This window comes from Lactuca sativa, chromosome 5, assembly GCF_002870075.4.
Source record: "Lactuca sativa cultivar Salinas chromosome 5, Lsat_Salinas_v11, whole genome shotgun sequence".
Classification (NCBI taxonomy): Eukaryota; Viridiplantae; Streptophyta; class Magnoliopsida; order Asterales; family Asteraceae; genus Lactuca; species Lactuca sativa.
In genome coordinates this window covers 98,506,111-98,530,048 of record NC_056627.2, presented here as the reverse complement: position 1 = coordinate 98,530,048, position 23,938 = coordinate 98,506,111, and the positions used below count along the sequence as shown (strand labels likewise).

The 23,938-nt window shown below is 34.7% G+C and overlaps 2 protein-coding genes across 2 annotated transcripts; one reads left to right on the top strand and one right to left on the bottom strand.

The window, feature by feature from the left end:
• The first annotated feature begins 4,104 nt into the window (after window positions 1–4,104).
• Window positions 4,105–9,400, top strand: LOC111897571 (uncharacterized). Its single transcript, XM_023893524.2, has 14 exons — window positions 4,105–4,462; window positions 4,694–4,894; window positions 4,984–5,163; window positions 5,388–5,523; window positions 5,623–5,969; window positions 6,159–6,288; window positions 6,502–6,624; window positions 6,700–6,744; window positions 7,454–7,533; window positions 7,699–7,795; window positions 7,885–7,974; window positions 8,168–8,221; window positions 8,504–8,569; window positions 8,959–9,400. The coding sequence occupies exons 1-14, from the start codon at window positions 4,191–4,193 to the stop codon at window positions 9,109–9,111; spliced, it is 1,974 nt and encodes a 657-aa protein (XP_023749292.1). The 5' UTR covers window positions 4,105–4,190; the 3' UTR covers window positions 9,112–9,400.
• A 592-nt stretch (window positions 9,401–9,992) lies between these two features.
• On the bottom strand, window positions 9,993–13,292 carry LOC111897586 ((E)-beta-farnesene synthase). The gene is made up of 7 exons (XM_023893541.3): window positions 13,023–13,292; window positions 12,634–12,925; window positions 11,573–11,954; window positions 11,162–11,380; window positions 10,922–11,060; window positions 10,546–10,794; window positions 9,993–10,445 (listed from the first exon to the last, which is right to left on the bottom strand). The coding sequence occupies exons 1-7, from the start codon at window positions 13,152–13,154 to the stop codon at window positions 10,152–10,154; spliced, it is 1,707 nt and encodes a 568-aa protein (XP_023749309.1). The 5' UTR covers window positions 13,155–13,292; the 3' UTR covers window positions 9,993–10,151.
• Window positions 13,293–23,938: the final 10,646 nt, after the last annotated feature.

Sequence of the window (23,938 nt, the reverse complement as noted above, 5' to 3'; positions counted from 1 at the left end):
GTATAAAAAGCATTGATAACACATTTGAAAGTGTAGTTTATAGGGGTATGAACTCACCGAAGAAAGTGCGACGATTCGAAGAAAACGAGCTTTTTTCTCAGGTGGCGCTTCGACCGGAAAGTGGCGAGATTCTCGGGGCTTCGGACCTTGCGTCGTGTACTAGGGGTGTACCGGGACTTTCGGGTGGTTTAGAGGGGCTTTAGAGGGATTCTAAGGTGAAAGAAATGGGTAAGGAAGCAAATAAATCCGGGCAGCCTCGTATGATCTTTATAGGGTGCTGAAAGAGGGATTACGCTGGGCGTACTCGTTATGCTGGGTGTAATTTTGGAGTACGCTGGGCGTACGCGACGTCAGCGCTTACCGCATCCTCGGGCTGAGCATTGGATGGGACCCGGAGCGACGTGGACGAACCGAGGCCTAGCACCCGAGTACGCTGGGCGTAAATCGTCTTGGTGTGTGTGCCTCGAACTTGTAAAATCCATAACTTTCGCATACGGGCCCCGTTTTTGACGTTCTTTATATCCAAGCGAAGGTGAGAAAATACTCTACAACTTTCATTTAGACTCCGTCGGCTAATTTTGACTTTATTTTTAATTATATTTTAATTAATAGGCCCGGACCTTATGGTTTCTCATTCAAATTTATTAAAAGATACTGGGATATCTTAAAAAATGACATCATGAATGTTGTAAAACACTTTGAAAATTATGGGAACATTGGTAGAGGCTGTAATGCATCCTTTATCACCCTTATTCCCAAGATAAAAGACCCGATTACTTTCAGTGACTACCGACCAATAAGTCTTATTGGTTGTATGTACAAGGTAATTGCAAAGGTGATGTCCATTAGATTAAAAAAGGTCATTGGGGAATGCATAGGTGAAGTTCAAGCAGCCTTCATCGAGGGGAGAAACATATTGGAGGGGCCTCTAATAATCAATGAAATGTGCTCCTGGATCAAGAAGACAAAGGACAAGATGTTACTCTTTAAAGTAGATTTCAACAAAGCTTTCGACACGGTGAATTGGGAATATCTAGATCATATTCAAATGCAGCTAGGCTTTGGGGAACAATGGAGGGGCTGGATAAAAACTTGCTTGAGATCCTCGACGTTGTCAGTCCTTGTGAATGGGTCTCCAACAAGCGAGTTTGAAATGAGGCGGGGATTAAGACAAGGTGATCCCTTATCGCCACTTTTGTTCATAATCGCGATGGAGGGGCTGAACATCGCGATGAAGGAGGCTTGCGATAAAGGCATCTTTAAAGGAAAAAAATCCCAAACAAGGATTCGTATGTTTCCCATCTGTTTTATGCAGATGACGCACTCTTCGTGGGGGAATGGGGTGAGGAAAACATAAAAAATCTCGCAATAATTCTTCGATGTTTTCATGTAGCATCAGGCCTAAGAGTAAATTTCAAAAAGTCGAGAGTACTTGGAATCGGTGTTGAACATCAAGAAGTAGCATCTTTGGCTGAGCCGCTTGGCTGTGAACCCTCCCGACTGCCGTTTTCTTATCTTGGTGTCCCGGTGGGGGCAAATATGAAGCTAAATCGCCACTGGAATCCTGTGATTGAAAAATTCCAATCAAGACTGAATGTTTGGAAGTCGAAAACTCTTTCCTTTGGGGGAAGATTAACGCTAACAAAGGCTATCCTTGGCAGCCTTCCCACCTTTTATTTTTCATTATTTGTTGCCCCTGCAGGTGTCATTAAGAAGCTGGAAAGAATGAGAAGGAGATTTCTAGGGGGGGGATCGATTGATAGAAAAAAAATCAATTGGGTATCGTGGGAAAAGGTGACAGCACCTAGAGAAGCAGATGGCCTTGGTTTGGGCTCTCTAAAGGCACTCAATTTATCACTAATTGTAAAATGGCTATGGAGATTGAAAACGGATGGATCAAGTCTATGGAGCAAGGTCATAAAAGGAATACATAATTTGTATAATAAACCTGCAGACCATATTTCCAAAAAAAACCCTACCTGGAGTATGGAATAATATCGCTGGAGTAAGGGGAGAGCTGGAGAAAATTGGAATTGATCTAAATGACGTAATATCGAAGAAGATTGGATCCGGTGATGATACGATGTTCTGGCTCGATCGGTGGACTGGAGGCAATACCTTAAAAACATCATTCCCTGAGATGTATAAACTGGAACGTCATAAACATTGCAAGATTAGTGATCGGTTATATGACGGGCGATGTAATTGGAACTGGAAAGAAATACCAACAACTATGGAGAAACTTCATGAGTTTCATATGCTCATTAATGGAGTCAATATGTTTCAGCCACTGGATCAAAAGCGACAGATGGGTATGTAATTTGTCGAGTGATGGAGTATTCCACGTTAATGTTCTCAAAACACAGATCGACTGGAGAAACATGATGCCAGGGGAAGTATCGATAAAGTGGACTCATGAAGTCCCTTTGAAGGTCAATTGTTTCATATGGAGGGCAAAGCTCGATCGACTCCCAACGGCACGTGCGTTAACTAGAAGGGGAATCCAACTCATGTCTGCCTTATGTCCCTATTGTGAGTTGGAAGAGGAGGATACGGTACATGCACTATTCCGGTGTCCACTAGCATCAAAGGTATGGGAATATGTAGGTCATTGGTGCAACATTCCTCATCTCCAATTTCAGAACGCTGAGGAAATGGTGAAATATGTAACACAATGGGGTACATGTTCAAAGCAAAGAAAAACTCTAACTAGCATATGTTATGGGACTGCATGGAGTATCTGGAAAGCTAGGTGTGATTGGATCTTTAAAAAACAAAGAACATCACCACCCAGACTAGCAGATTCGGTGAAATCCATTGTGTTTACATGGATTAAGCATAGGAGAGACCGATGCAACATTAGTTGGATAGATTGGTGTGTTAGTCCTTTTACCATTATGTAATTTTGCTCTCCTTTCACCTTGCTGGAGCTTTGTTTGCTTTCTTTTATAAAATTATTTGCCGGTCCCAAAAAATATACATGAAACCATGTATGGAAAAATTCAAACAAATGATTGATTTAGAAGTAATAAACACAAAAAAATAGGACACATCATAAGAATCCTTAAACAAATGAGAATCCATTCAGTTGAACAAGATTATTTGCTCATTCATTACACAGTTAAAATTGGTTTGTCAATTCCAAATATGGGTATAAATTGGTTTAATAAGTTTATGTCGTTGTTTGATAAATGAAGTTAATAACATCAATCAATGTAAAATGACATTGATATCAGAAGAATTTTATTTTTTTAGACTTACTTTTTTGTTAATATTTATATTAAATGATGTAGTTTTATGATGTTTATTTATTTATTTACATGTTTTTACATTTTGAATATATGTAATCAGAAGCTTTAAAAAAATGATGTTTCTAAAGATTAAATTGATTTAATCTTTATTTTTTAATTTGAGAGTATTAGCTTAGTAATATTATATGGCATTTTAGATTTTAGATGAGTTTAATATTAAACTAGGTATGACATCCGTATGTTATATGAATTTGATAAAAAAAATTTAAATAAAAAATTTAAACAAAAATTTATTTAAATTTCAAATTTTGGATTTGAAATTCAAAATTTAAAATTTGAATTTAAAAAGAAACATATTAAATATTAAGAGTAGTAATATTGTAATTTATTGATTATTTCAATTACCGCAATTATTAATTGATGTTTAAATGTGATGCGTTAATTAACAAAAGATACAAAAAATTGAGAAAATGACAAATGGGAAAAACATTTAATCAAAAATATCAAAAAATAACATGTGTCCAAGTTAATAAAAAAAATAATACGTGACAAAATAATTTTTATTTATTATTTATTAGGATGGATTGATTTAATCTAATTAAACCGATAGTTTGGATATATTTAAAAGTTTTAAGAATATTAATAAAACTGTCTTTTTTATTTTATCAAGTGACTTGAAAAGATATGAGTCCGTATCTGTTCGAAGAAGAAGACACGTAGTCTTTAAAAAATGTTGATATACACAAAAACAAAAAATTCTTATTGAAAGAATAAACAAAAACCTAAGTGATTAAATTTAAAGGTCAATCCATACTACTTATGTAATAGTAAAGGGATCTGTTTTGTAATTTTTCCATAACAAGAAAACCTCCACCTTCTTATCTCTACTTCTGTTTCTGTCCAACGGTTTTCCTTTCCACCTGCAGTAGCAGGAGGAGGATGTATCTCTCGTGGCAACTGCCTACTACCCCCTTTAACCCCTTGTCATTATCAATAAAACCCTACAAGTATATTCCCTCTGTTTCTTCTACTTTCTGTTGTCTTTCAAATGGAGGAGAAAAGGTTAATTCCACGAAAAATGGATATGGTGGTGGTGGAGTTCATGTGCCGAGACAGAAGTACATCGCGATTTCGAAATCGGAGCTCTTAGACGCCATTGTTACGATGTTTGATTCACGGAAAGAGAAAGATGAATTCCTTTTAATGTCCTCGTAAGTTGGTTCTGAAACTTTGTAGTCTGATTTTAGCTTTTGCTGCTGCGATTGTTATGATTATCAATTTCGAAATGAAATTGTACATAATTGTTGCGACAATTTACTTGGTACATTTTAAGAATCACAACACTGATAGTGGAATCTGATACTTGTTAATATTCCAAAAATATATCATTTAGATTTTAGTTTCTCCCAATGATATAATTAACCAGTTAGTTTCAATTTCAGGTGTCTAGACTCTATCTTACATGCAGAACATAAAAGCATTTTAGAGGAAATGCGAACCGATTATGATCTTACTCATTCTGCTAATCATAAATTAACCAATCGTGAAGATGCTACTTCTGAAGGAAAGGATTTGGCCATTGACTTGTCAAACATTTTAGGATATTCAACCAAAAATATAGAAACTTCTCAAGACATTTCCAGGTTTGTGAATGTCATGTGAGCAATCAAAACATAAAAGAAACAGCAATGTGTGATTTAGTTAAATTGATTTATTTGAAGTTTGGATGTAGGGTTCCAGTTGACACACGCTTTCAGCGTGCTTTCATTCAGCTACTATACAATGCTGAATTTGAAGAATTATCGGCTGCTGATTTGATGCTGACATCAGCATTAAATACTGATTATCTACTCACTCTCCCAGTTTATGTTGATTGGAAGAAAGCATCAGAGTCTAAAGCAATCATTTTCAGGTCAATTCTCTGATTTTATCTTTATTCTATGGTTCTACATCGACAAGAATCACTCATAATTATTTTACTTCACAAAAATGTCTAAGACATCGAGTGTTTGCTTTTGCATTCATCAATTTCTAACAAGTTTTGTGATTACATCTAACTTGGTTTCAGGTTTATTCTTGTGGACAATGTATTGCAGGTATATGTTCACCCATATGTACTGACCTTTCATCATACAGGAGAGGATATGCAACAGAGAGGCAAAATGGTCTTTTAATAGGTGAAAAACTGGATTACTTGCAATCCAAGCTTCTTCAAGCACTTTTCTTTGGTATCTCTAAACCATTAGGGAAAATCGGCATCTGGTTTGCTCAGGTAATACTATGCCTAAAAGCATCTGCAACCACTTTTATTTTATATGCTTTTTTTGTTTAGAATATAATAATATTACAATTACAAATTTCATTGTTGTAGGCATTTGAAGATAGCATCAAGGGACAAGATTTAGAGGTTTGGATCAAAAGGGTGAAAGTTTGGTTGAAGGAAGTGTCTGTTTTTAGAAAATCATACATATTTGATGAACAAATGGATGATGATGATGTAATAAAAGCACAAGGGGTTGAGGAAATGTCAGATAAAGAGCTTCCCATTTGGATTGCTGCTCAAAGGGCTGTAGCTCGTTATGAAGGAATCTTGTCATCAAGTGGGCCCCGTGGCAGGCTCTTGAGGAAATTGCTGATGTGGACAGGACTTATACCTTCCATGCCTGAAAAGATATTTAACCTTGAATCTGATATTACTTCATCTGAATCGTATTTGAGGTTTTTTTTTTTACTTAATACGTGTTTGTTAATTTGGATAAATGATGTATTTATTCTAGGAATAATATAAAAAGCTCATTCCATTCCTACATTGAATTATGGAATGTAATGCTTCATTCCATAATGATGATTTTTTAATTTTATGTTGAGATTTGAGAAAGAAAGTAATATAAAAAATTGTTTATGCAGACCAATTTTCTTGTCAAGGATATCACTTAGTGACATATGGGAGCCTGCTTCAAGAAAATTCTGTGAAAATAATCCATGGAAAATGTTGAAGACTGCTTTTTCAATTTTTTTGTCAAGAACAGTCCTTCAGGTATTACACAAATGACAAATCACAGTTTTTCTCTCTTCTTTTTTATAAACTCAGTAAACACTATTGCTCTATTAACCTTGTTATACACATAATAATGTTGTATGTGAGGTTTAGAGTTTGGATTTATGTATTTTTAACGTTTTTTTTTTAATTATTATTATCTTTCTTTAAGATATAACCTTAAAGAATAATTTGAAGCTTTTGTGGTGATAGGAACCTGCATTCCAAGAATTGATTTTGCTTTATACAAAAGAAACTGAGGAAAAGGAAAGCATAAATCAAACTCCAGTGTTACAGTTGAAGATCTATGAGAAGATCCCTATACCCGATTTGCCAGTTAATTTTTAAACCTTTGTTTTGAAAATTTTCAACTAATTTCAAAAATATAACATATTTTTAATCAATTTGTAGGTTATTTTCCCTCACAAGAAACTGTCTTTTCGCATCTTGGACACGGTAAATATAGTTTAAATATGATATTTTTCTATAGAGTAAATTACACGAATGGTCCCTATGGTTTGGAGTAATTTGCACGTTTGGTCCCTAACTTATTTTTTTTAACCCGGAAGGTCCTTACTGTTTGTTTTTGTTACGCGTGTGGTCCCTACTATTTGTTTTTATTACGCGTTTGGTCCCTGTCTTACCTAAAACAGTCTTTTAGGTAAGACCGGGACCAATCGCGTAACAAAAACAAACAATAGGGACCTTCCGAGTGAAAAAATAAGTTAGGGACCAAATGCGCAAATTACCCTAAACCATAGGGACCATTCATGTAATTTAGTCTTTTCTATATGTGTGTGTGTGTGTGTCTTTATGTTTGCATTCTTTTCAAATCATTTTTTTTATAAAGAAGTAGGCTAATTGATCAGGTTTGGTGATGTTGTTGCTTAAATGTTAATATTTTATATTTTTATGCAAATTTATCAACACCCTTTTCTTTTCTTGTTACTTTCCTTGGTTTTAGGCTCTTATTAATAAAAAATGATATCCTAAATCTTGAAAATTTCAAATCTTTTTACACACCCATTTTGAGGATCCAAATTTCTTTTAATATGTATTGATAATTGATCTTTTAAACAACAATTCTAGAGATTTAGTTGGTCTTATAAAGGATATTTAAATACTTTTTTAAATGATTGAATTGTCTTGTTTGTTTGTTGTAAAGGTACGCTTGGATGCTGCATCAATCTTGGGGCTATTAGCTTACTTCATAAACTACAAATTTGAGGACATAAAGTCATCCCCGTAAGTATGCTCTTATTTTTATTTATTTATTTATTTGTATTATATAATTCTCTTGTTAAAAAGACTCTGCAGGATGCAAGAAATAAAAAACCGATATAGTTGTATTTATACATTCTTATTAAAACATGATTTATGATTAAAAATTGAGTAATTCAATTAATGCAGATCAGCAATACTTCTAGATGTGATTGCAGCAAGTGCTCTTGTAATATATCTGTCACGTATAATTCTGGGATACAAACAGACATGGGATCGATATCAAGTATCTCACTATTTCTTCCTTAATAATAATAATAATACTAACAAGAATCTTGAATTTCTCAATCTCATTTTTCAATTTTTTTTTTCTAGCTTTTGGTCAACAGAACACTTTATGAGAAGACTCTTGCCAGTGGTTTTGGATCTGTTCACTTTCTTCTGGATGCTTCTGAACAACAACAAGTGAGGAATTCTAATTCTCACACATTACTTATATTCTTTTCATAATAGCAACATACCTACAATTCTTTATTGATAAGCACACTGCTTATATTGGTAAGTAGGTGGTTGCTATTTTGGGTAATGAAAGTATAAGTATGTTGGTGAAATGACTAGTATACCCTTCATTCCAATTAAACTTTATCTTTATGTGCAGTACAAGGAAGCTATTTTGGCATATGCCATTTTACTCAAATCTGGGAGTACCCAGGTTAGATTATTATATTCTATTTAAGTGACAATTCATTTTTTTTTTATTATTATCACATATTGCATTTTCTAGGGCTTTTGTCGGTTGTTGGGATGAGGAGGGCATTTATGTCTTTTGCGCACAAGTACAATGTCTTGATAAAAAAAAAATTGAAAGTACAATGTTGTAATAAAAAGAAATGCATTAGTGTGTTGCTATTTCTTGCATTTGTCCTTTATAGTGTTAGTAAACTCTAGTTTAGATGTTTTGAGATTGTAATGTTATTATATATATTTTTTGTAGGCCACTTTTGCAGATAGTGCTCGAGATCAGTGTGAAAGATTTATGTACGATGTGTTCAGAAAGAAGGTAACAAATACATTACTTTTTTTATTTGCAAAATTGGTATAAATGGTAATAAAAAAAAACAGAATTGTCGATTTAAAATATTTCAAAGGAAGCATCAAAGCTTCATTAACTTATAGCAATTTCATTGATACAGTTGGGTACTTGGGTTTTCAAAGTTGAAAAAAAATGAAAGTACAATGCTATATATTTTTCAAAATACAATGTTGTAATCAAAAGAAATAATACAAGGGTGTTATTTATAATACACAAATAAGCAATAGTACATAGTTATTTCTTGCATTTAGTACTAGATTTCACTAGCAAAGATGAAAGCATATCTCTTTTGTTAGGAAACACGGTTGTTGTTAAGTTGTAAATTAATTATGTTGTCATGCGTATTTTTTATATAGGTTGAAATGCCGATTGATAAAGCTGTAAATACATTAATGAGATTGGATCTTCTTATAGAAAAAGAAGTTGGTGGAAGAGTTGGATTACTACCAATTCCTTGTTCCAAGGCATACACAATCCTCAAACAACGTTGGAACAGTTTTGTTAGTTAAGTTTGTTCATAATTAGGTTATACAGATAAAGTATATGGGCCCACAGCCAACATGGGAAAGGTAAATCACACTCTCCCTTGATGTATACATACAGACTGAGATCTCAATTATGGATTTTCATCTCCTTGTGAGTATCACAAGCATGCGGGATTATCAATAGTTTTGTACAATTATGTCATAATTTTTATTAGAGATATTATTTAAAGTGTTTGTATTTTTTTTTTCTTTTTCCAAAGGTATATGTACAGTTTAGAAATATGATCTTGTTATGGTTATAATACTTTTCTTATCTTTTCATGCAATTATTTTAAAGACATGTTACTTTTGCCACATTAGTTTTCTAGTAACCTTTATCTATCAAAAAACTATTGTTATAAATCTTCTCTAATGGTTCAAAAATATTTATTTATTTATTTAATTGTTTTATAAATTAACTTATTTATATTTACTTTCTCATATGTTATATAAACTCCTACTATATAATTTGCCTATTTGCAAGTCTACGTAATATTTTTGAAAATGAATTTAGCTAATATTAATTTTTTTTTTAATAAACAACAAAACGATAAAATAGTATGTTTCAATAATGTTTTTAATCTTTGGTATTTGCATCATTTTGAAAATTGAAAATTATTCTTTTATGATAAAAATTTTGATAAAATTTATTCAAATATATTTAGTATATTTAATTAAATTAATTAAATAATAAAAAATTGAAAATAATAATAATAATAATAATAATAATAATAATAATAATAAAACACATCATAAGCAAATAAAATGAAAATAGAAAACATGCCACCTATAACCACATATTGTTTGTTACGGTAAGACGATACGATACTTTTAAGTTTTAATAGTAAAAAAAAATTGTAAACTGATTAAATAAACATTTAAAATAGTTTCTTGGTTTTTTCAACGTTAACCAAAGGTTGTACTCATTTTGGTTACACTAAACTTTTTAAATATCGCCAACATATTTATTTCAAATGCAAGTTGGAATAACAATAGCCAACTAATAGACCATTAAGAACTTAAGCCTAAACACTCATAGAATTTGCCAGAAGCGATTCAATAATATGGATCATTTCCTTTCCGGCATGATTGTAATCGTCACCATGTTTATACAAAACATCACAAACTCTTGCTAGGTTGATTGGAGGCATGAGCAGAGGCCTCGGTATATCAGTTGGCCTTAGTGACTCTTGATTTATAACTTTCCACGAATCTTCCACTTGTATTGAGAATATTTCACGTGTTTGTTCCTCCGAGACACCATATTGCTTCATGTAACATTCAATGCTAGAAGCTACGTGGTTCCTTTCTTGTTCCTCCTATAGCATTGAAACAAATTGCTTCAAATAACCTTATATTGTATATGTATACGTATCCATACATAATTAGTTTAATTTTAATTATGCAAGTTTAACACACCTCGTGGGTAGCAATATCATCCATGAGCCTTAAAATCAAACATGAAGCTTTCACGAGAGGAGGATAGGTGGACACCCATTTGAATGTATCCTCAGTGACCAAATCATCACCATGCACATAACATTTTGCTATGATCATGCCGTAAGCACATGTTACCATTGTAACTGACATGTGTTCTTCTACGGTAGGAATGTAGCCTTCTTTTGCCCATTTGGCTTCGATTAGGAGATTTCGAGTGTACTCTTTCACCTGGTTGCCAAACGAGTGAAATGCTAGATAATTAGATTATTATTTTCATAATGATATTGATTTGAATTTGTATACTAGGAGAAGTATTATTTAATATAAGTAATTGATATTCATATTAATTACATACCATCTCTTTAGTATAGTAACTGTGATATGCTTTCCCTTTGGGTTCTAGTACTTCCTCAGCTTCTTTATAAACGTCCAAAAGTTCTTGATATATGATTTTCATGTACTCAGGAAGTGTATCAATGCAGCTTGCCGACCATCTATATATACGTCAAAATGATCAATATATATGTCGTTTTAAAATATCATGGGAATCTATTGCATGTTTCGTTAACAATAAATAAATGCATATATCACATACCTTTGAACAGCTTGGGTAAAGATCTCAAGCTCTTCGTATGTACCATAGTTATCATACGTGTCATCCAATATGATAACAAGATTGCATGTTTTCATTAGAAAGATCCTAGCATCAGAATATTGAGGCTCAAAATAGACTGCCAATATCCAAAAGTAGCCTTCTACCAATCTGTCCCGAACATAAGGTAGCTTGTTTTGTAAATCCAAATTCTTCCACCATCTATTTAGAAACATAAAAGTGAGCTCATGAGAAGAATTAAATGAATCGATTAACAAATTAAGGAAAGTAGTTAGACTGATTAATTGATTAAGTACCCTTCGATCTAATCAATATTATTATCAAGGTGATCAATATTCTTTCTGGGTCCATTTACATTAGAAAATTATAGAAGTTGTTAGCATATATACGTACTTGCTGATCTGGCTGAGCTCCTTTTTGTGCAAGGATTGAAGTAAATTGAAATCCAACATGGAAAACTTTAGTAAGGCTTCATTATGCGAAGCTTCTTTCTGGTAGATGGGTATGTAACGCAACGCCTCTAGCCTTGGTAACCTTTTGCGAAGAGGTTGTTCTAGTGCTTCTTCTATCTGAATCTTAAGAGATGCGTCCTTACACAGATGATCATTAGCTATGTTTTCAAGTTGAAAAGTCGTAAAACTGAGGGCTTCATCTAAAACTTCTTCGCCTTCCACCCTCATGTATGCAGCTTCATACAAAGAAAGCATGCCTTGAACATCTTTTCTTACAGATTCCATGAAATTTCCCTTGCTGTCCATATACTTCTTGAATATTCCTGCAACGTTATATATAAAAGGGTACGTGATTAAGTATTGTACGTTTTCTTGCAGCTGCATTGATAATTGATTCCAGGGGAAAATGACTTAAAAACCCAACGAAGTTTCCAAACCGTTCAAAAAACCCCAATCATGTTTTATCTGTTCAAAAAAACTCAACAAACTTAACATTTTGTCTAAAAAGCCCAACTAAGTTACATTTTCCTGAAAGTCAAATAAAAGAAACAGATGATGTGGCTTATTACAATATCGATATTGTTAGACCAACGAAGTTTCCAAAACATTTAAAAAACTCTAATCATGTTTTGACTGTTAAAAAAAACCCAACGAACTTAAACAAAACAAAATTGAAATTTTCTGAACGGTTTGGAATATTGTTGGACTTTTTAGACAAAAGGTTAAGTTCGTTGGGTTTTTTTGAACAGACAAAACATGATTGGGATTTTTTGAATGATTTTGAAATTTCGTTGGGCTTTTAAGTCATTTTCCCTTGATTCCAGATAGTATTAGTTCACTAGAAAAGTGAGATGTTCATTGGTGTTCAAAGTTTTTGGATTTTTCTAGATTAGGTTTTTGCAATATTCCACAGGATTTTTGTACACCAACTTTTTATTCATACTGAGTTTTTATTGACTAAGAGAGAGAGTGAGTGAACTAGATTAATTAATAATTAATTACCACTTGAAACATTAAAGCCTTGTTGACGTAGGAGTCTGAACCAAACGGAAGTGCTTTGGAGGTTGCTATCATCAATCCAGTGATCTCCATATGTAACAAACATATGGTTTAAGGTTTCCTCGATTTCCTCCTCAAAATGATATGCTACACCGAGTCGTTGTACGACATCAATGAGTTGTATCAGCTTCACATGTTGCATTTGTTCGTTTGAAGCAGTATTGACTACTAGTTGTTTTCTCACTTCCTCTCTCAGTTCTTTAGCTTGTTGCTCCTCCCAAGCTAGATCCTCTCTCTGCATGCAAACATGAAACATTAACAAAAATACGATAAGAATGATTATTTTTGGGACGAGAGATTTAATTTCTAGACAATTCTAGTAATATACAGACCTCATTGTAAGTAAGAAACCGATCTCCCCAAATGCTACGATGGAAGTTCACTGTGCTGCGTATAACGGTTTCTTTACAGATGTTAAGATCGGTGTCTGAAGAAGAGTAAGAACAAAGAACAGGGGAAGACATAGTGTTGATGTAATTAAGCTGATGATAAAGTAAAGATTAAGAGCCGAAGCAAGTGAATAGTGATAGCACAAAGTTTGAATGATAGGAAGGAAGGCTGGATTGGGATATGTATATAGGCCATGGCAAGAGATAATATCAGACAGTCAACTTCATCCCTTGCCCAATCAATGGCTGCTGCGGCAGCTAGCTTTCCGGTTTCTTCCACCGTTGAAGTCAAATGTTTTATGTTTCTTTGGTTGAATTTTGCTAAAATAAGAAATTATATTTAGTCGACATAAAAACATTAACTTTACGCATCATAGCAGCCTTGGTCTTTGGAAGCCATGACTTCCATTATTATATAATTAAAAAACATTATCATTTACTATTATTACTACAATTTGAGAGTAAGTTATATTATATTTTTGGTCCCCATTTTAACGAAATTTTACTATTTGGTCCCAAAATATTATGTCTTACGGTTTTATACTTTTGAGTTTTTATATGATTTTTGGTCCGTGTTCTAAATAAAATGATTGTAATACCTTTCAATTGATTTTTTGTAATAAAGTTGTTATTTATCGTAATTTTATATTGTTGTTATTTTTATATAGGCCCACTACCCCATTTCACCCATCCTAGCTAGTTAACGTAATACCAACAACGAAAAATCCCACCACCTCATCCCTTTTTGGAATTCACCCAAACACAAAACCTGATAAAAACATAAGGACTTTAGGGTCAATATTCCCATCCCACCCCTTTCGTGTTACCGGGACACCAACCAACAAACAATACTACCACCCTACCCCCAAACACAAAACCTTGTCAAAATATATGAATTTTATGGGAAACATTTCGATGTGATTAGAGTTTTTTAAAAATAGGAAAAAGAACTTATCATAAGGTATGCCACTTATGCCTAGCCGATATTGATTTTAAAGAAATGGACAGACCACAATTTGGAATGAGAAGTCATATTTTTGTGACAATAAGGAGGATATGGCAGATGTCGATGCAAAAAGCTTGAAAACAATCAATATGGATGACCGCGATGGTTCCCTTGTGATCGCGTCCCTCATTATGAGCTTGTACACATGCTTCTAGAGCTAATCGATTAGCCACGACACTGGGTGCATTTCCCCAAGGGTGCCCTAAAGTTCCTCCACCGAACTGTAGTACGGAATCATCTCCAAAGATCTCGGTCAGCCATATGCCAAACGTGAATACCGCCCGAAGCTACAGGCGGAACACCTGGCAGAGAGACCTAATCTTGGGTGAAATAAATACCGTGACTTCTATCTTTTTCAATAAAATCATCACACAGTAAATCAATAAAGCCCAAAGTGATTTCTCTTTCCCCTTCAAGTTTACCTACTACGGTACTGGAATGAATATGATCTCCAGCAGACATACGTAGCGCTTTAGCTAATACAAAAAAAGTGTATACCATGATTATTTTGTCGATCAATAATTGCATGCATTGCACGGTGGATGTGCATATCCTGTCTAAAATACCTGAAATTCGGATATCAGATTTTTTGGATTTGGATTCGGATAGGAATATTATAAATTTTTGGATATTTTGGATATCCGAAATCCATTTTTTTAATTAACTTTTTTATAACTTGTCATCTGGAAATGGAATTTAGAATAATTCATTATTTTTTAGACAAAATTACATAAATGATCCTTGTGGTTGACACAATTAACCAGCTCTGGTCCTTATGACAAATTTTGTGCATAGATGGTCCCTGTGGTTTCAAAAATTTACAAAGACGGCTAACGGTGTTAACTTTTTCAGTTAAGTCACTTGTAAAATGACACATTTGCCCTTCCTCCCGTAGGGACCATTTATGTACTTTGTTTCAGCCACATGACCATTTATGTAATGTCATCTATTATTTATAATTTTTGATATTTAATTTACTTATATTACTATGATTTAGATTTTTTTTGACCTTATGTTCGAATATAGTGTTTAATGTTTTTTTTTTTATATTTTTTTCGGTTACATTTTGTCACACCCCCAAACCAAGGATGGCGGAAACGTCCGGGGGTGGAGGACTTCATGTATAGTATCACAACAACGAGTATAATAGTGCTCAAAGTAAATACAACCATCGTAAATATAATTGAAAAAGTTACACCAAAGTATATGTTTACATGATTCAAGTCAATTACATTATGATGACAAAATGAACTGTTTGACGATTCAACGTCTCATCCTCAAAATGCTGTTGGTTTTCCTGTTTCACTGAACTCCTGAGAATACAAGTTGTTTGAAAAAGTGTCAACACAAAGGTTGGTGAGTTCATAAGAGATTTTGTTAGAGAAGTAAACCGTTTTCCTTGCAAAAGCGATAGAGTATGTATCCAGAAAATCCAATATTTTCTTTATAAAAGTTATGTGGTCCTAAATCCCAAGACCGAGAGATAACAAGTATTTGTCATACTTAAAGATATAAAAGTGGTTTTAAATCGGCATAAAACCCTTTTTGATTTGAAGGAAAGTCCCGTAACGAATGATATGTAGCTTTACATACCAAGGCCGAAGGTGAACAGTAATATCCGTACTTATTGATATAAAAAGTGATTTTAAATCTACATAAAACCCCTTTTGTTTTATAAAAATCCCGTAAACTTTATGTATTGTTAGCTCCCTATGTGAGTCGCTATAACCATACTATGACGAGAGGGAACCTGCACAACGTCTTTTAGACGCCCTGATCCTATGACTCTTGTCACCCGCAGACCTGTCGGTACGGCTGTAGCTAGCAGCGAGGTGTGGGATGTCAACCCCAATATAGATCTATACACAATTATCATGCTCTCCCTACAAGAGATTTTGGTTATAACTTACAGGAATTTGGATCCCGTACTTGGACGTGCGGGGAGAGAAAGTCTCACATCCTGAGTTAACAAGTTTACGTGTAGTGTGCGTGAGTGTAGAACCTTTTTGTATGAATGTACCCTTTTTGTACGAGTGTTTTATGTGATGATCATATACTATACCTATTATAGTTTATCCAAAACGTTTGTAATGTATAAGAACTCTTTTATGAAAATACATTAGTGTTATGAATCCATAAACTATGCTTATTATAGCTTAATATACGTGTTCTAAATGAATGAATAATCTTATCATGAATGAATAAGTTTCAGTTTATGATGATAAACTAATAAGGAAACACATTCAATATTTAGAACTTATTGTTATACACTTTGCTCAACATAATACAAAGTGTTATGAAATTCATATGTTGTTAACTAAATTTAACCTTTCTGCGTTGTTTTAGAAAAGTCATAGAAAAATCATACGAAGTCGAAAACTAAATCCGTAAATTCTGAGAGTTCCCAAAATGTGTTTAGTTTACTCATAATTTTTATCATGATTTTTAATGACCTCCAACTTGGGTGAAAAAGTCCATAATCACAGACTGGTCCGGATTGGTGTTTGAAATGATAGGCAGTTTTGTAAAAATCACCATAAATTGTAGAAAAATCGTATGGAGATGTGCAAGTAGTCATTTTAAAGCCAACAACTGGAACTACTTACACCTAAAACATTTTTGAAAACAAAAATGTTTAAGTTTCCCAAAACAGTCTGTGAACGGAGTTGAACTCTTCTGATGAAGGCTGTTAGAAAAGTTTAGTTATGTTCTTGGTGTTTTAACTTGTATTCCCCCCCTAAAAACTTGAGAAAACATGAAAATGTAGGGGTATGAACTCACCTTGAGTAGTTTCAATAGATGAGTGTTGAAGAAGAGAAGTGTCCAACTCAAGAACACTTGAATAATCACTTGAAGATTCGAAGATCTAACAAGAATGTGATGATGTTTGTGTAAGGAATCATTGATTTGAGAAAAGAGGGAAGTGAAATAATCATATGGAGGATGTTAATACTTACCAAAAGTAGAAGAAAAGCTTGGATTATAGCCTTGAATCTCGAATTTTAGAGAGAGAAGATGAGAGAAAGTGAAGTTTGTTCTTGATGGAAGAATGAGAAAATGAGAGAAGTGTGAGGAGAGAGGAGAGTTTTCTAGCCTTTGACCAATTGTGTGGTTGGAAAAAGGTGGGAAAAGTACCATGAAATGACTAGGTATGAGCTGATGGTGAATAGTGACATGGAGTGGGTATGGGAGTGGTTGCTTGTGTCATAGAATAAAGGAAAGTCAACACTCCACCTCTTGTACTTCACCCACTCTTCTTGGATAAGGTTTATCCCCAAAAACGTGGATAATTAATAAATATGGGGTCTTATATGTTAAAATAAAGTTTTGGGTGAAAATCCCGCGTTAAAACAATTAAAAACGAAGTTAAAATGTAGTCATAGTCGAAAACCGGGAAGAAAGGCTCTTCCTGCGAGGCTTCTCGTAAGGGGGCCGAAGGTTCGGTCCCTTCTGGTGCTGGGTCCAAAGCGAGACGAGGCGAAACAGCAAGAAGCGAGAAGGAGGCTCGGTCCGAAGCATCAGGAGCGAAATAGACCGAAATGAACAGTAGCTTCGGGTTCGGGCTTGTGCGAGGTTCGGGCCCGAGAGCAGCCTTCGGGTTTGGTTCAGCAGCCTTCGGGTTTGGTCCAAGAGGGTTCGGTCCCTAAGAGGACTTTCGGCCCTAAGAGGGGTTTCGGCTCCTTAAGAGGGATTTCGGGTCCTTAAGCCTATTTTACTCGTTTTTACCCCGTTTCAAGCCGTTTTTTACCTGGTTAAGGGTCGGAATGACACAAATGACTTCAAAAAGTTACGGGAACTTTTGAGAGAGATTTCATATTCTTGGAGAGATTTCTCATACAAGGAGAGTTTTGGGAGATATTTCACATACTTAGAGAGATTTGGGAGAGATTTCATATTCTTGGAGAGATTTCTCATACAAAGAGAGTTTTGGGAGAGATTTCACATACTTAGAGAGATTTGGGAGAGATTTCATATTCTTGGAGAGATTTCTCATACAAAGAGAGTTTTGGGAGAGATTTCACATACTTAGAGAGATTTGGGAGAGATTTCATATTCTTAGAGAGATTTGGGAGAGATTCTCGATTAAAGTGAGATAGAGTGAAAACGATTGAGAGAGGTTTCGTGTGTGACAAATGTGAGTGTCCGACTTCACAATGCAAGGTCCGTAAACCCTGTTAAGCCTTGTTTAAGGATCTTACACACTCCCGATGAGTATGCAACATTGTTTTATCGGTTTGGCTCGCCACGTACCACAGTTTTAGGTTAAGGAGATCTAGATGTACACACTTTTCGATTTATGATCTCTCATTAGAATAGCGAGTTGTTTAGAAATTACATAACGTAAACTCTAGTACCCACGGGCAAATTGAGTCGAACGGTTTGACTTGTTAACTTCAGTTGACTTTGACTTGACCGGAAATTGACGGTTGTCACACATTTTTTGATATTTTGTTCATATAATATTTTAACATTTTTCGAACACATTTATTAATATTTCTTTTGACTTTTGTTTGAATAATTTCTTCTAATTTTTTTTACTTTTTGTTCGAATATTTTTTTAATGTTTTTTGCTACATTTTGTTTGTTTGTATTTGTTAAAGATTTCATAGTCACTATAATCATAATTCCTAACTTAATTCACTTACAATCATATATTTTTTTGTTCTTTTAATATAGATAAAGTTTTATAAGTATTATATTATAATTCAAATATATAAAGTAAGCATTATTTTATAATTCAAATATAAGGTTTTATAAGTATTATTTTATAACTATACAACATATATAAGGTTGTATAATTATTATTTTTGTAAAGCTTTTTATAAATATTTTTAATAAAAAAATGTAAATTTTTTGTTAAACGTGAATATGATTAATATAAATTAGGTACACATAGGCTAACCTAAGACTGTCTCGTAGTCTTGGCGAGAACGTCCATGTCATTTCACATTGGAATTAACTTTAATATTTTTCGAGTTATTTAATTCTTTTAGACATTTTTTTTTTCGATTAGCCTATCTATATTAATCATATTCACATTTAACAAAGTTTTTTTATATATATTTAAAAAAAGATGTTTATAAAAAGCTTTACAAAACTAATAATTATACAACCTTATATGTGTAAGTGAATTAAGATACGAATTATGACTATAGCAACCATAAAATCTTTAACAAATATAAACAAACAAAATGTAAAAAAATCATTAAAACATATATTTGAACAAAATGTCAAAAAAATAGAAGAAATTATTAAAGGAAAAAGTCAAAAGAAATATTAATAAATGTATTCGAATAAAACGTCAAAAAATAGAAAAAAAATTATACGAACAAAATATCAATAAAATACAACCGAAAAGGTTAAAAAACATCAAGAGTATATTGGAAAAAAACATCAAAAAAAATTTAAATCATAGAAATATAAATAAATTAAGTAATAAATAATAAATAATAGACAAAGTTACATAAATGTTCCCTGTGGCTGGAGGAAATTACATAAATGGTCCTTATGGCATGAAGGGCAAATGGGTCATTTCATAAGGGACTTAACTGAAAAAGTTAACACCGTTAGTCAAAAGGACTGTCTTTGTAAGATTTTGAAACCACAGGGACCATCTACGCATAAATTTTTTCATAAGGATCAAAGTTGATCAATTGTCACAAGGACCATTTATGTAATTTTGTCTATTTTTTATGAATGAAATAGAAAGGATTCGGGTCTCCTACTAGTTTTGATAATCTTAATTCTTTCTTTCTCGCTTTACATTTTTCATTCGTGGTGATGCAATTTTAATGTATATAAGCATATTGTAACATTCCGATTTTTCAACCAAAAATTTTCATTTTTAAAACATATCTAAAATAACTTCAAAATCTCATTTTCATTAAAATATCATAGTCTTACACTTTATTAAACATAAAAGAGAGTTTAGCGGAAGTCTAAAAAACTTAACTGTTTCTTTGATGCGAGTACAGTCACGTTGGAGCATTCCCACGATCAGAGGAGCTACCTGAAAAACATTTTATCAACAATTGTAAGTCATTTCTTAATGAGTTCCCCAAAATACCACATACAAAAATATACACACAAGACATACAAATAATTGCCTTCAACACAAAGTTGGTCTGCCCCCTTGGCCTTCAATATAAAGTTAGTCTGCCTATTTGACCTTCGACGTAAAATTGGTATGCCCGAGTATCTTGGCCTTCAACATAAAGCTAGTCCTTTCTCAACTCACAACATGATATGTTAACACACACACACACACACACACACACACATATATATATATATATATATATATATATATGTAACAGACAGACAAACAATCAGTCCAACACAACCAACAACTGGCTAAACTATTCTATTTGTCTATCAACACACTACACACTACATTATCACTACATCCTAACATACGGAAGATACATATTGTAATATATAGTATAGTGAGAAAATTTACTTGAACAGTCTCAAAACAACTAAATAGATTGGTTTGCAGACGGCTCAACCAGCGTGTAACAACCTATAATATACTATACTAGTTAATGACTATTTGAGAATAACATCTAATATTTAGATCCTTCAATAATTCAAATATATACATTCATGTCTATCAAATAAGAATCATCCAGTCAAGACAGTTGGGAGGCAAGACCATTTCCGCATAAGGTTTTTCTAAAATCCAACAACCAGGTCAACATGTCTATCCTATACACCTCTCCCGTAAGTAGACAAATCAATATATTTAACTAGAATCAATGACTATCAAGTACTATAACAATGATTATGAATTAGGGTAAAAGACACAAGCTAGAGAGGGTGTAACGTCCAAAAATTCAAGACTAAAAATTTCTTTTAATAAAACATTACTTAAAGCAAAGTCATCAATCCAAAACATCATCAGAGTATTAATTTCCAAAACACATGTTCGTTATCAGAGTAAACATTCCCAGGCTGTCTAATCTATGGTGTGTGCCATGCGATCACCCCGAGCTCTTCCCTCCGCTACCGGAAGTACCTGAAACCAAAACTGAAAACCGTAAGCACGAAGCTTAGTGAGTTCCCCACCCTACCACATACCATGCATAACCACGTACTGCACATACTGGGCCACGCCCGCTATCCTGGGCCTCGCCCCTACCTCAGGCCTCACCCGCTACAACGACCCCGCAGCTCCAGGCCCTGCCTGGCTTCGAGCCCCGCTCGGATACAGATCTGTTTTACTTAGGCCTCGCCTGTCACAGGGCCTCGCCCGCTAACATATAATAGCACATAATCATACTGCAAAACATAAGGTAAACATATACAATGGATCCTGTCCTAAGGCTTCGCCTATCCTGGGCCTCGCCCTTGTCCTGCTACTGATAAGACATGGAACCGCGTCCACGATCCTACTAATAGTGAGATACGGGCCCAGCCCACACTCACTCCTTACCTAACTTGGGCCTCGCCCCTGCTCTGCTGCTAATGAGATATGGAACACCATCCACACTCTGCTATTGGTGAGATACGGGACCTCGCCCACACTCACCTCCCTACCAGGCACATACATGTATCACACAGACAACAAGTATAAACTATCATATAAACCAATCATTAGGCACCCGCCCGCTATCATTGGACCTCGTCCTGAATATCATACTAGCATACTATGCCTAGGGCTAACCCCCGGGTCTTCTACTCATAACTACATGGGTCGGCATTGTGGCCTTAGACCCATTCACACAAAAGGGAAACTCACCTGCACTTTGCTGAACTTGCTGATAACCCCTCTAGCTGCTGCCTGGCAACTCTCTGAACTCCTGCTCCACTAGCTCCCCGAGCTACCAATATTAATGCAATACTTAGTCTAACTGTCCCTCGAAAGTCAACTAAGTCAACTCTGGTCAATGACAAAGTCCTGGTCAAAGTCAACCTTCCTGGTCAACCCTACTCGCTGAGTCTGCCTACTGACTCACCGAGTTCATATGCTCAAAGTCCTTCCATTCGCGACTCGACTCGCCGAGTCAGCCCCTGACTCGCCGAGTCTACCGATTTCCGAGTCCTGACCTGTCCAACTCACTGAGTCCCCACTCAACTCGCTGATCCGAGTCTTAACTCGAAGGGTTTGGGGTTTCGCGTCTTGACTCGCCGAGTCCAAGACAACCTTCAACAGACTCGCCGAGTTGTTCATCCAACTCGTCGAGTTCTTGCCCAACTTCATCCGACTCGACGAGTTGTTCATCCCACTCGTCGAGTTCCTCCAAATCTTCATGCTACTCGCCGAGTCCACTCAAAGGACTCGCCGAGTCCATTCAGATTTTCATACATGCAGAGGACTTTTGAGTCATGCATGGACTCCAAACTGTAGATCTACCCTTCCCAAGCCTATTCCTCACGTAAAGTTGCAAACTTTACGTGTAGAGAAGGAGATCTAGGCAAAATACACCATAAACTAGGGTTTAAGGCAAAGAGGCTCCATAATCAACTCAAGGACAGATACTTTATGCTTCTCAAGACCATAATATGCTTAGATCCGAAGTAGCAACTTCAGATCTGGCTTCTAACTCAAATGGATAGCTAATCATGGCTAAAAAGCCACCAAAACTCACAACCATAATAGATCTAAAGGAGGGAAACGACTTAATACCTTCAATAACTCAGAAAGTTTCCCCAATCTTCAGATCTAAGGCCAATCCTTGAAGCTTCAATGATTCCCCTTCTTCTTCTTCCTTCAAATCACCCAAAAAAAAATGGCTTGGAAGCTTGAATGAGCAACAATGGGGCTTAGGGTTCGATGTTCTCGGTGAAAGAGGCAGTAAAGGAACCCTAGGGGAGAGAATGAGAAGTTTAAATAGGCTCCAAGTCCCGAATTTAGGGCTTTCCTCGCACAGACCAGACTCGCCGAGTCGGTCACTTACTCCTTGACCCGGATCCTGCTCGGACTCGCCGAGTTCCTCCTTGAACTCGACGAGTCGTCCCTTAAAATTAGGGTTTTCTTTCCTTTCTTGGCCTTCCTGGCTTTGGGTGTTACTCCAAGAGGGGAGATTGTTGAGATGAGAAGTCTAAATGAAAAGTCTAAAAAGTTACAACAATTTTGTAATGCGGAAAGCATTGATTCAGAAGAGTTTTCTATGTAGATGGTAAAACTTTTTGAAGATATGTGATTTCAGGAGATAGAAGAACGCAGAAGGCAAAAGGGCCCAAAACTCAATTTGCGGAACAATTCTCAGCAAAGATAAGTTTTACCAAAATGCTTGTTATTACATTTTAGAACACGTCCAATTTATGAAACTCTTATCTTGGAGAACAAGTTGACCTTGTAGCTAAATCTTCTATCAGAGGGCCCATAAGCATCGAACCCTAGGACTTTTTAGGTCAACTCCCCTATAAATTTCTCATCTATTGTAACTTTAATTGTGTGCAAGAAGAGTTATTGTGAATGTGATAGCAATCGCCGTTGTATTAGCATTCAAATTAATAAAAGAATCTCAAGCTTGACCGTGGTTGTAGCTTTATTATCAAGTGAGACTGGCAACGTAGTAATAATAAAACACTTGAGCTAATAAAATGAAAATAGAAAACATGCCATCCATCAAACATAACCACAGCTTGTGTTTACATAAATAAATATAAAAAAAGCATAAGGTAAAACTGTAAGACATTAAATAGACATTTAAAATAGTAAGACAATCATTTTGGTTACATTAAACTTTTTATGCTGGCATAAAAATTAAAAATCAACTTCAGTCCCTATATAAAAATACCCAACACATCATAAATCCATATTATGCCTCGTGTACATTTTCATTTTACCCTATTACATCCATAAAAACAAAATTAAAGAGAATACTACTAGAACATACCGAATATC

Coding starts and splice junctions, on each gene's coding strand:
- LOC111897571 (XM_023893524.2), top strand. CDS start 4,191: ATGTATCTCTCGTGGCAACTGCCTACTACCCCCTTTAACCCCTTGTCA. Junction 6,745..7,453: donor CTTTTCGCATCTTGGACACG/GTAAATATAGTT, acceptor TTTGTTGTAAAG/GTACGCTTGGATGCTGCATC. Junction 7,975..8,167: donor ATGCTTCTGAACAACAACAA/GTGAGGAATTCT, acceptor CTTTATGTGCAG/TACAAGGAAGCTATTTTGGC.
- LOC111897586 (XM_023893541.3), bottom strand. CDS start 13,154: ATGTCTTCCCCTGTTCTTTGTTCTTACTCTTCTTCAGACACCGATCTT. Junction 11,381..11,572: donor GAGCTCAGCCAGATCAGCAA/GTACGTATATAT, acceptor GTTTCTAAATAG/ATGGTGGAAGAATTTGGATT. Junction 10,795..10,921: donor GTTACTATACTAAAGAGATG/GTATGTAATTAA, acceptor TTTGGCAACCAG/GTGAAAGAGTACACTCGAAA.